The sequence below is a fragment of the Parambassis ranga genome, chromosome 15 (assembly GCF_900634625.1).
Source record: "Parambassis ranga chromosome 15, fParRan2.1, whole genome shotgun sequence".
Classification (NCBI taxonomy): domain Eukaryota; kingdom Metazoa; phylum Chordata; class Actinopteri; family Ambassidae; genus Parambassis; species Parambassis ranga.
The window spans coordinates 9,493,366-9,505,708 of NC_041035.1; the positions used below are offsets into that span (position 1 = coordinate 9,493,366).

A 12,343-nucleotide genomic window follows, 5' to 3' on the forward strand; every position below is an offset into this window, starting at 1 on the left:
GCCTGAGCAATGTATTAGCATGCACAGGTAAGTGAGGCACAATCAAGTGATGAGAATGTCCAGGTGAATTATTTGACCCAATAAAATAATTAGTGCATCAGGAAAGTAGCAGAGCAGTGAAAGCATTTTCATCAAGAAATATCTATGAAGTTCCAGTTGATTTACCTCCACCGCTCCACAGCTAAACAATCGACCCATCCAAGATAAATGTGTTTGCCTGTGGAAAAAAAAATAAAAAATACACCCTTATGCAAATAGCTACATAAAATTCCTCCTCTGTCTCTTTCCTTTCTTCTCCCTTGCCAGGCTACCTGCCATCTCACACAGACATCAAGCTCTCTGATGAAGCGCCCCATGTGTTTTAATGTTGAGAGTCTATGACCGACTCGAAAGCAATACATCTTCTTTGGCAGTTACTTCCAGCAAGCTATGAAACCACGGTCACAATGAATGGTCTCGAGTGTTTTGCTACCCATGCATGGATGGACCAGTTCACACTGTGCTGCCTAATCCCTCCGAGGAGACTGTACAGATTTATACTTGCTTCTTGAAAAGGAACGCTTTTTGACTGAAATACTTGTATTTTTGCAAGGACGTTGATCTTTTTATGTAAATAATGTACATCCATAATGGAAGAAGTAAACGTTATTTGTCTCAGCTGGTTACAGCAGCTGCGTCCGCTCAAACTTAAGAAAAAAACATCACATGGCAGCACGGGAGCAACTGTGTAATAATATCTCTAAAAAATGATTTCTGTTTTCTGGACTTGTGTTTGTGAAGTTATTATTTAACTATGTGGAAGCAGCTTATCTGGGTAAGACAGTGAGGCAAGCAGATTCATTAAGCTCTGTACAATCAGTAAATCTTATCAGCGGATTCTCATCAAGTGAAAGCTTGCAATATCCAGGAGATGAAGGAGGAGAGCTCCCCAGTCCCACATCTGTGTGTTCCATCAAGCCTGCCTCTCTGCCGCTCAAAAACCATAACAACAGTAACAACAGAGGCAAATCTTATTTAGGGGACTCAAACTGGTCATTGTAGCGACAGTGAAGGCAGCATACACCTCCATTATACACCGTTCCTGTGGAGCATTACTGCAGCAGCTGATTGGTCCAAATCAAAGTAAGCTTGTGCTTCATATTTATTTGATGTCAGCAGCATTTCTTGTACATTATGGTTTCTACAGAGAGAACAAAATGTGAATTTATTGAATAATCCCACCAGTAAAAGTGCTACATTTGTTTCCACCACAGCACCCTGACACTGTGAAGGTTGTGGTGCCTTCTTACAGGACAATGCTCCATCTTATTTATTCTGGAGTGTTCTCTCTCTCTTTCTCTCTCTCCGTCATCATGATGATACCAGCAGCTATACGCATGGCGTTTCCTCCCGTTTACAGTGAAGCAGAAGGAGCCTGCAGTCTGTTCTCGGTTTGCCCCCAAGGACTCAGCGGACAAAAAGGCTGCAGATTTGTTCATCTCCTGTGCTGCGAGGGACACAGAGATAGAGAAGACGTATCTCCTGTCAACAGGGCTCAGCCTACGCACACAGCTTTGGTCAGCCACTGTCTCTTTGGGATAAGTACCCAAGTTCTTCTTCTTCATCAAACTTTTACTTTTTAAGTGTTGTCAGCATCATATGTCAGAAAGACAAATTGACTGGAGGCTCCTCCATACCTCTTCCCTCCTTCTGAGCCTGAAGCATAAATAAACTCATAAACTCGAACTCATTGTCTCTCCGTGCGGCCATCAAAAAAGCTTTACTTTGTGCTTGTTATTTATTTGACATTTTCTAAATAATTAACCTGTGAATATGATTGTGAGCATATTTGCATGATGTTTTTTCCCCCTATTTTAAGCTACATAAAATGTCGTAAAATGAAATGTTAGAAATGTGAACTGCAGTATTTTCTGTTTTCTCAAGAGACAACTCCTTCATTCCTGGTGATGTGATTATACAGTGGGTTGTTACTGTGTTTTCCATTTGATCTTGCAGAAATAAACATGGTTGCAGAATATAGCAGAAATAAGAATAAAACAGTGCAGCTGTTTGTTAGGGGCCGGCTGGCCTTCTGGCAGCATGGTGAAGAACTCAGCCACTAAATTAAAGAGGGGCAGAGACCATGGATAAGATCCAAGATGATCCTTGGTATATCTCAGGACTGTGTATTAGCAGTTGTCCACTGCAAACCAATGTCAAATGACAAGCAATCATAAAGACATATTTTTAACAATTTGTATCCATGAATGAGACCTTGGCCCAAGCAGAGGCCAAAGAACAAAAGAAACAGTAAAAACACTCAGTCTGCTGCTCTATTCTGAGCCAATTGTGGTCTGCAGGCAAGGTGATGCCTCTATTTTCTGGGATGTGAGCGGAGTACTGCTGATGGGCTTCCTGAGAAAGGGTCACACTATTACAGAGGCCTTCCACACTGATCTCTGAGACAGCTACAGGAGAAAATCAACAACGTTCAGAGGGAAGCAGGATGAGCTGAGTGCCCGAAACATTCCAGCCCACAGGTTCACAGCGGTGATGGCTGCCATCCACGAATGCGGATTTGGATTTGCCCAGCAACCAAACTTTCACCTGATCTGGCACCATCAGACAAGAGCTCAATGATGTGTGACGGTGAGGATGATGTCTTCACTGCAGACAAACATGGAGCAATGTGGTGCCTCAAACAATCTGTCACATGACCATATTAATCCAAGCAGTGCACACAATTCTGTGGTCACAATAAAAAACATCTGACATCAGGTTCAAGCTGGTGTCAGTGAACACAAACCAGGACAAAAAATACACCCTACTCAAGGTTGTTGCACTGTTGTTTTGAGCTGGACCAATCAGAAAACCACATGACTCCACATCAGCCTGACTGGGATGTGGTTTTGATCAACAGGCATCTTCACGTCGCAGATTTAGTTGCTTTGCATGTATGCCCAAAGTTTCAGTGCAGCCATTTGCATGATACAATAGGGCCTTGAGGGAGGACAATGAAAAGCACAGAGTAGCCTGGAGTGATTCTAATGGGCTAGCTGCTCAGCTTTCCCACTGCGCAACAAATTAATTATCCCCCTCTCCAGGAAATCAACACTCACACATACACCCACACACACACACACACAATCAACAAGGAAGATTTTCCCCAGTCTGTGCAGCACCTTGAATGAAAAATGTCCCACAACAATAACCCACAGCAATATTGTGTTAGCCACAGTGTGAAATTGATGAGTGTGTTTCCTTTCATTGAGTGCTACATTACAGTGTCTGGCTACAGCGAATCATCCATTAGTGATTGTCACCGTTCAATTTGATTGTGCACCGCCGAACATCCCAGGGCAGTTAGAGGAAGGCCTTGGTGTTAATTCAGACTGAGAGCAGGCGAGAGAATAAGAAGACTCTCGGGGCGTTGATGGCTGTTGGAGTGATGAAGATTGGTGTGTGATGTGAAGCTGTTGAAGTGGCAAACAAAATGCAAAACAGAGGAACTGCTGGCTGCTGATTTTTTGTGTGTGCACGTGTGTGCGTGTTCGTCGACTTATTTAAGCCAATCAACGATCGCAGTGCCTTCGTCCTCCAGCCGTCTGACATTTTAATGTGGCATGCTTTTCTCTCCTTGGACACAAAAAGGCCAGTGTCTGTACATCCTCTTAAAAAAAAAAAAATCATGTGTTTCTCATCACTTGACTACAGCCTTGGTAATTGTTCCCATTAAGCAGAATCCATCTATAACTAGCAACTTGAGTGATGGATTGATGAAGGTAAAATGAAGCTCAGTCGAAATGTCAGATGGGAATCTTCACATGGGTGTTATCACACTTGTGCCCATTAAAGCAGACTTCAGAGCCTCAGTGGGATCATTAAAAGTGCTTTGCCGAGGCTGATACACTGGCTTGCTACAAGGCACCTGTGTTACTGATAAGACAGTCTGCTCTGTCAACACATTTATTTTGGAGGTTTCACGTCAAAACATCCTGAATATTCTACACACACTCATGTGTGCATGCGCAATAGAAAAACATAGCTCCATATAAAAATACATTTATTTTTGAACATTTTTCAAAATGGCAATTTGTTCACAGTAAGAAATATGATTTCAAACAAGACTTTTTTTTTTCAATATAATTGACCAAAACCAACAATATCATAGATCATATCATGCACAACTTTTGTGGGCAAATTGCACAACTAGACTATCAGACAAGGTGTTTAATAATTTGTTTAATGTGTCAAACTTTTAAAATCACCATAATATATGTATATACACAACACTCGCTCATCCCATTATAGTCTTGTATCACAGATAAATAGGGCATGCGACTGTAAAAAATGAAATAAATAAGAGAACATACAGCTCTTTGTCGATGGAGACACACGACTGCCTACTCAGTGGGCTGACTCTACAATAAGATGAAGCTAGTGTACAGATTTTAATTTCATCATTTGTTTATGTACAATGTTGTGTTAGCATTTTTCATCTTCTGAGAAATGGTCATTGAAAGCCTACAGAGAAAAACCAACAACACATTTCTGTTTTTATAAGAAACAGATTTGGATTTTTTTAAATATTTACAGCTCACAGACCTCTGGTTTCAGGGTGTTACATTTACACTTAAAATAGCCTGTTATTTCTAATATAGTATATTTCTGTCATCTCTATGAATGTACAACATTCGAGATGTAAAGAAATCAAAATATGAGTGGTGATTGATAAGTTTGTGACTCATCACTGGCATCGCTGTATTAGAAAATCGACAACTCAAGGTCTTATCGCCTGAGGCTGTCCATGAGGACATCATTGAAAACACTACAGGGGGGCGCACCTTCTTACAGCATGGTGAAGAAGATGAAACCTGAACATGACGTCTTAACAGATCAACAAAGAACACAGTAGTCATTGCCACAGAGCAGGGGTATCTCTTACAAATGTGTCCTTGTTGTTACAACAAACTCAAAATGATCAAGGTATGACTTGCGGGGGTTTCTTGTAACAGATGAGAAGTGGATTCAGCACAGCATGTCCGTTATTCTGTCTGCAAATTTTGAGGCTAATCCATGTGAGAAGCTAGCTATAGTAGTGCTCTTCCATCAGTGCACAAGACACTGGACAAGTAAATGTGGGTGGAGACTAGGTTAAAAAACAGACCACAAACTTATCAATCAACCTGAACTGTAACAAAAATCATGACTTTTGAATTTGAATTGATCAAATTCTATCATTTCTTTCTGCTAAACTGTAAGAAGTTAAAACTATTTCACCATATTCTAATAAAGGATTGTTTAAAATATATATGAATATTATTAAAATACTCATCTTAGACATGTCAGATGTATGGCAGTGGTGCAGAGTGAGGGATTACTTATGTTTCTTGGACATTTTGTGCTGACTTCATTGACTTTTAAACCAGAGGCCCTGGAGTCTGGCTCAGTGGGTTATTGTAAACTAGATACTTTACTCTATCTTTGTGAATTAAACAAAAAAAAGACATGACTTTGAACCATCGCAGCTATCAGTGAGGAATAAATAAATAAAAAGAAAAAGCTAACAAAGCAAACAGCACAACACAACAATCTGTACTTACTCAGTGACAGAGCTCTAGACATTAGTACAGTTTGGAAATTCTCTTGTGACAATTCTCTCCATATTTCTTCCAAGTCCTCCTGAAAAGAATAAAGCACGTTAATACACAGAGGCAGTCAACTGCCCAATGTTAAAACCTACCAAACAAACAAATAAAGTTAAACCTCTAATCTTTTTATACAATTACAAAGTCATCAGCCGAGCATTTAGTCACATGGAGGAACATGGCTGAAGGCTGATAAGAGATCATGGCTGTGACAAAGGGGGGGTCGCTCAGTCTGTGCAGACGTCGTCACTCAAAAGGTGGAACCTCCATGTCTCAATGCAGGGAATGAGGAGAAATTTCATGTTCTAATAACACAGCAGCGAACTCATCACGGTAAAGCTCAGGCTGTCGGTTCAGATTTGTGAGAGAAATGATGATTTATGAGATTTAAATTGCTTTTACAAGGAGCATGTTTTAGGACCAAATTTCTGATTTAAAAGATGGAGTGAGTTTAAAATTAAGATCTGAAACGTTAAATCAAGCACAAACTGCTAATCACACTAAGCCGGCAAAGATCTGAAGAGCCTGGTGTCCGGGAGGGGAGACACCAGGGATAAAAAGATCCTTCACCTTCACTCCAACTCAAATTAAAGCTACACATCACATTTCGGATGGCTTAAAAAAGACAGAGCACACTCTTTAGAGACATGTTAACTTCTCTGATGAGCCCTTTTTGCCAGCGGCAAAATTTCTCCTCTTTATTTTAGTCTCATACATCTGGGTTAAGACCAGAAAGCTTTATTAGAATATGGGCAGGAACTCCAAACAAATGATGACTGCTTACCAATAATAGTGTTAACTGACAAACTGTAGGAAAGGTCTCCTGTAAGAAAGTGGTCAATTTAAACTACCTTGGTTTATGTAATTATGCTTCCCCTTGTGGTGGTGGCAGAGAAAAGAGTGGAGTAGCTTGTTGCAGATGGAGGTTTGCACAGTATCAGGTGTTTAAAGTTCCTAAAAGTTGAAGCCAGTTAAAGTAAAGATGGATTGATGATGAGCGACCTCCTGTTTTTTATAAAAAATTATATCTGCTTGAAGGACTTCACACAAATAAAAATGCAAATGACTGATGTTTTCTGCAAAGGCACTATGTAAAATAAAAATGAGAGGAATACAGGCTGGAGCAAATCCTTCGAGCTGATTGGCTGTTAACATAAGTGATTCATGCAATAAAAAGGGAGCTGCTCCTGTATACTGTAATGTTTTATTCCTTAGACTGAGAAGGCGTTTGATATTCCTAAGCTCGCTCTTTAGGGGAAACTGTAATTCTTAGATGTTTGATGCTTCTTTCTTTCAATCTATCTTTCAGAAAAAAGTTTACTTCCTCCTCTGTGTGCATGAATCGTGAGGAAGCTGACGGTAATCAGACAACTGACTGTCTGAGTAGATCAGTCCTGATATACACTACCATTCAAAAGTTTGGGGTCACTTGGGGGTCATTTGGAGAAATGTATTTTTTAAAAAAAAATGTTTTTTTTCAATGAAGATAACTGTCTAGACGTTAATGTGGTAAATGACTGTTCTAGTTATAAAAGGCTGATTTTTAATGGAATATATACAAAGAGGCCCTTTTCCAGCAACCATCATTTCTATGTTCTAATGGTACATTGTGTTAGCTAATCCTGTTAAAAAGGCAAATTGATTAGAAAACTCCTGTGAAATTATGTTAGCACAGCTAACCTAGTATGCTGATCAGAGAAGCTGTAGAACTGGCCTGGTGTATATCATAAAGACCTCTTGAATGATGTTTATTTTATTTGTATGTTTATTTCTATTGAGCCCACAAGAGCTGCTATTTTAAACATTCCATATCAACAAATCAATATATATGAAATCTTTTTTTCATTGAACCCTCTGTCAAATTCTGCTGTAAATATTCAGCCTTAATGAATTCTGACTTCAGTTAATAGCTGCAGCTGCAGTGTGATCGATGACTGTCAGCTTTTTCTTCTTCATGGAATCCAGCATACAGCCATTTGGCCTAAAATAAAGTCATATACAGTCACAAGGGTTAAAATTACATTTGAAATGTTTAATGTGTTGACTACAGCTCACAGCTAACTACTATTAAAATGTCAATTTGACCATTTTATTGTGAATAATATCCTCTGTTCCAGTTCTTTCAGGAACCAGTGATGTCATTGGTTTTTGGGACACATGAGACTGTTTCTAGCATTGATTTCTAGTTTGCTAGTTTAACTAGCCAAAAGGCCATCTTTAAATATGAATGTGGGATATGCAGAAAATGGTCCACAGCTGCAGAGATGTAGGGAGAGACAGAAACAGATACAGCTAGCAGAGACCATCTAGAAACTGAGCTGCTGAGAGCAAACAGTAACTGATGGTGCTCCTGGTGCTCTTATGTGCCAACAGATACAAATGTTGTTGCACTGCAAAATGAGATGTATCTGTAGGAAAACGCTGTCTGTCAATATAGCACATAGAGGAATTTATATCAGTTGACTACCATCAAGACAGATGGACATCCACATAAAAAGTGGCAAATTGTCCCTTTTAAATCCCCCTGTCAGCGTGTTGACATAGCAACCCTACAGATAAATCAATGAAGGTCATTTTTAAACCAGATGAATGATAATATTAATCCTGCAATAAGCTGGACGTTGACCCTGCAGATGACAGATTGTGATCGTATTGTTGTAAAATATCTGAAAGTGGATACGACTCAGCCATCGTTTGTATTTCAGACAAAATGAGAGCGTAGGAAAACCACACCAAGCTGCAAAACACAAAATGAAATCTTTAAACAGCAGGTTGTGAATTCATTTCATCTAGTGAGCTCCTAGATCAAAGGGTCCCACGCTGCTCTGCCCTTTTGTAAATAATCAGTCTCAAAAGCAACCAGAAAGGAGTTAATTTGTCTCAGATCAGCAAGGACTCAGCAAAGGTAGAAACAGCTGAGAAATGAAGAACAGCCAAAGTGCTGAGTGACCAGAAAAAAGGCCTGCAGCCCACATGTCTGTGTCAGGAACACTGCAATTTTGTCAAACAGTCCGCACTTCTAAAAGACATCACGGCGGATGTGAGTCACACCAATCAAAAAGTGAACTTGTCCTACAGATGTCTGCTTTCTGTGCAGATGCTGCAGTTAAAAAAAACACACACATGCAAAAAAAGAAAAAATGACACGGTGCAGAGATAAAGACGTTTCAGCTCCTCAGACGTGTACTGCACCATAATGATACAGGAGAGAGGAGCCATGTAAAAAAGGCTGCTACAGTGTCATTGTGTTTTATGTCTACACCAAATCCTGTTAAAATGTATTCAGATGTTCAGTGATGTATTTTAGGCAATAAAATGTTAATCACTATCAGTCTCCGCCAGTGACAGTCACACTATAAATCCTGTATTAATGGATCAGAGCGGTTCACAGATATTAACATTCAGTATTTAACTTTGTTTTGCCTGAAATATGACATGCCTGCTCTCACACACTGTAGATTTACACAGATCTGTCTGCAGCATAACATATATAATATATTCACTTAAGATCAGTGGTGAGACTTAATTGTAGAGTCATTCCACTGCTCCACCAGTGTTGAAAAGTAACTAGAGCACAGTAAATATTAAACAATACCTCTGCTCGTGGCCTCTAGCTCCTTTTCCAGCAGTTCTTTCTGAGAGGGAAACTCGCTGAGCTTCACCTTGGTCATGGTGTCGTTCTGACCAACTGTACTTATCACTTCTGGCTCCTTCTCGTGGCTGTCCTCACTCTGAACATGGATCCAGGGGATTTTTCTAAAAAATAAGAAATTAAGATGAGTAGTTTCATAGTTTACAGGTGATACTAACATTCTTAACTGAGCAAACTCACCTTTTAAACTTGTAGATGAAGAACGCAGCAACACCCACAAAAACCACGCTGAGCAGCATCAGCATGGCCGACCCACTGTGGATGGAGTTAGAATCCACAAGTGGTGCTGAAACGCAAACACATCAAACCAGCATCACTTTTTGGACAAAATAAATGTGTTAAGTCCTTTTCTTTTCTTTTTTTTTTCCTGAGCGATGTCTTTTTCCAAGGAGATTACTTTCATTACCCGGTGTCATGTACTGACTGCAGGTACAGTTTGAAGAGCTGCTCTGTGCATGTTGTCCCTCCGGGCATATAAAATGAACCTTTAGGAGGTCCACTGCTTCTCCCTGGGGTCCATCATGCAGGTAGCAGCTTATGCATAGTCATGGCTTTTTAAATGCTGAGATGCAATATTCAAAGTATTTCCCTTCGCCACCCATCTTTCTCTCCTTCAGAGAGGAGCCTATGAAGTCTATGACCTTTCTGGATCATTTTAAAGGCAACCCAGACCTTTGTATGCAGACACAAATGAAGACAGATCCATCGGTGGATGAAAAGGGTAAAGCCACGCCGGGTTGATCGACACGTTTTCACGATATGCTAATGACGGGGTGACCCTGCCGATTTCCTCAGTGCATACCAAATACCTTCTTTGTCAATCATGTCATTGATCGGCTGATTTGAAAGTGAGCGACTGTCTCTCAGCCTCAGGTACAAAACTGTCACAGTGTGAAGGATATTTAAATCTTGTGATGTATAGATTTATATAAATCTCACTCAGGGAGCGCAGATTGTCTTTGTCTTTTTTATTTTTTTTCTGGGAAAACTGAATGAGACATCTTATCTTTTGCACATCAGCGGAATATATGCACGGTGATGTGTCAAAATGCTGTACCAAAGTGGCATGAATTAAGCCTCAGGTCAATTTGAATGATTTTATTTTCATGTAGTGCAAATAAGTTTCAAGTGTAACACAGAAATTCATGAGCAGAAATCTAAAGTTAGAAAAAAAACAAAACAAAAACTTACCCAATGTTTGGTGAGTCATGTACACAATAATGCGAACATTCGCTTTCAGTTCAAACTGGACCTGGCCTTGGTTCAGGACGGTGACAAAAACATTCGATATCTGGTTTGAGTAACAAAAACACAGAAAATGGAAAAAAGGTCATAATTATTTAATGAAACAGTTTAATCAGCACTTAAAGGGCCAGTGTGTCAGATTTAGGAACAGCTTGTGAGGAAAAGCTACAGTGCCTGTTTATAGGTGCAGGTAGCTACTTCATCAATCACATCAGCCATCATATGTCATAATATGTGGTTCATTTCAGAAATGTTGTTTAGTATTTAGGTGACCATGTCACCATGTAAACCTCATATGTACACAAACAAACATCACATCCTGCCTAGGACACAACCTGATTGGTTGGTTATGCAGAAACTTTTGAATTCACATGATTTGAATCACTTATGCTTTTTGCCTCCATATGTTTCATCAAAGTTGAATGCAAATGCATTTGTCAGCCCATTAAATGTGAATGAGAGGTGGGAGAACTGACGCTTGAAACATGTATGTGTGAGCCCTGCTGATTTTGGCCAAGAGCAAATACAGAAATGTCAGACTGCTCCTTTAAGCTTCTTTTGACTTGTTTCTGATAATAAGAATGCACATAAGGTCATAATCAATTAATGTAGTGTTATTATTTGAAGTGCCATATTACTACCAGCAGCTGTGAGAGTTACCATGATAACTACCCAAACATTTCTTCATTTGATCACTCTTACCGTCTCCAGAGCCTCATCACTGCGCCTCTTGTCCTCTGTTGATGTGTGCTTATCAGGCAGGATGAAGAGCTCTGCTGTAGTTGGAAGTCCTGGGTACAGAGAGACCAGCAGCTGATCCTCAGGAACACTGGACATCTGCAGCAACAGACATGTTAAACTCCACCATGGAGGTTAAAGTTCGGCCTGTTACTTTTTAACTTTGAAGTTCAGATCACAAAAACCGGCAGGGTCCCATTGCTAACATTTAGACATCAGCTTTACGCTAGATAAGAGTATGTAGTTACTGTCATGATAGATGAACTAAAAAAAGGATCACATAAAGCATCAAGACTGCCATGTCATTATTGTGCACAGGTATGAAATAGTAATGAGCTTAAAAGCCACGGGTGTCTGAGGAAAGACGTCTGGGGGCTGGATGTACCTGTGACAGAGCTGTCCGCACCACACGCCCTATGTCCTCCCTCCATTCAGGGATGTCAGGATTGTGCTCATCAAGTGCAGGTGAAAACGACAACAGCAGCGACCTGAAGAACTCTGAGGAGGAAAAAAAAAGATGAAACCATGTCTGTTAGAATATGAGTGCTACTTCTGGTTTAGGTTTTGATTAATCTGATGTGCAGTTTTGTCTTTTTTCATTTGGAGGCATACGCCTTGAAGTTAATTGCTCCTCAAGATTTAGTGTTCGCATACCGTGACATTTTATTCATTAGATGAGTCCACATTGACACCAACATGGCGCAGCTTTCAGTGCTGACCGAGAGGCATCACACTTTCCCAGAGATAGCATATTGCATATTCATGTAACGTGCATTTCTCCAATTAAAGTGCTTTGAAGACTGTCTACCCCACTCACCTTTAACAGTTATAACTTTTGAATCCTGCATTACAGTGCTCCCTGAAGCAACCTGGACCGTAACCTTGTTTTTCCCTTCCCTTGGAAACGTGTGCGAGATGCTTCCTTCCAAGGTTATAATGGGCTGGATATCAAAATAAAAAAGAAAAAGGAAAAAAACACAAAGAATTTCTGAGGAAAAATCGCATCTTCTCAGCCGAATATAGACACACTACATACATGCAAGCCCTTGACACACTGCATAATGAGCTGTTGCTGCAGTGA

General features: G+C 40.1%; 2 protein-coding genes across 2 annotated transcripts in view; one reads left to right on the forward strand and one right to left on the reverse strand.

Moving 5' to 3' along the window:
• Nucleotides 1-395, forward strand: part of LOC114447023 (VPS10 domain-containing receptor SorCS1-like) — a 39,723-nt gene extending 39,328 nt beyond the window's left edge. Inside the window, exon 27 of the mRNA XM_028422986.1 lies at nt 307-395. Within this exon, the coding sequence (XP_028278787.1) occupies nt 307-365 (59 nt within the window). The 3' untranslated portion in view covers nt 366-395. The remainder of the gene's footprint in view (nt 1-306) is intronic.
• Nucleotides 396-5,596: 5,201 nt separating this feature from the next.
• The window catches only part of LOC114447020 (VPS10 domain-containing receptor SorCS3-like), a 39,647-nt gene continuing 32,900 nt past the window's right edge, over nt 5,597-12,343 (reverse strand). The window contains exons 21-27 of the mRNA XM_028422982.1: nt 12,080-12,203; nt 11,648-11,760; nt 11,227-11,361; nt 10,471-10,570; nt 9,460-9,565; nt 9,223-9,383; nt 5,597-5,661 (exon numbers count right to left, since the gene is read on the reverse strand). Coding sequence (XP_028278783.1) covers nt 5,597-5,661; nt 9,223-9,383; nt 9,460-9,565; nt 10,471-10,570; nt 11,227-11,361; nt 11,648-11,760; nt 12,080-12,203 — 804 coding nt within the window. The remainder of the gene's footprint in view (nt 5,662-9,222; nt 9,384-9,459; nt 9,566-10,470; nt 10,571-11,226; nt 11,362-11,647; nt 11,761-12,079; nt 12,204-12,343) is intronic.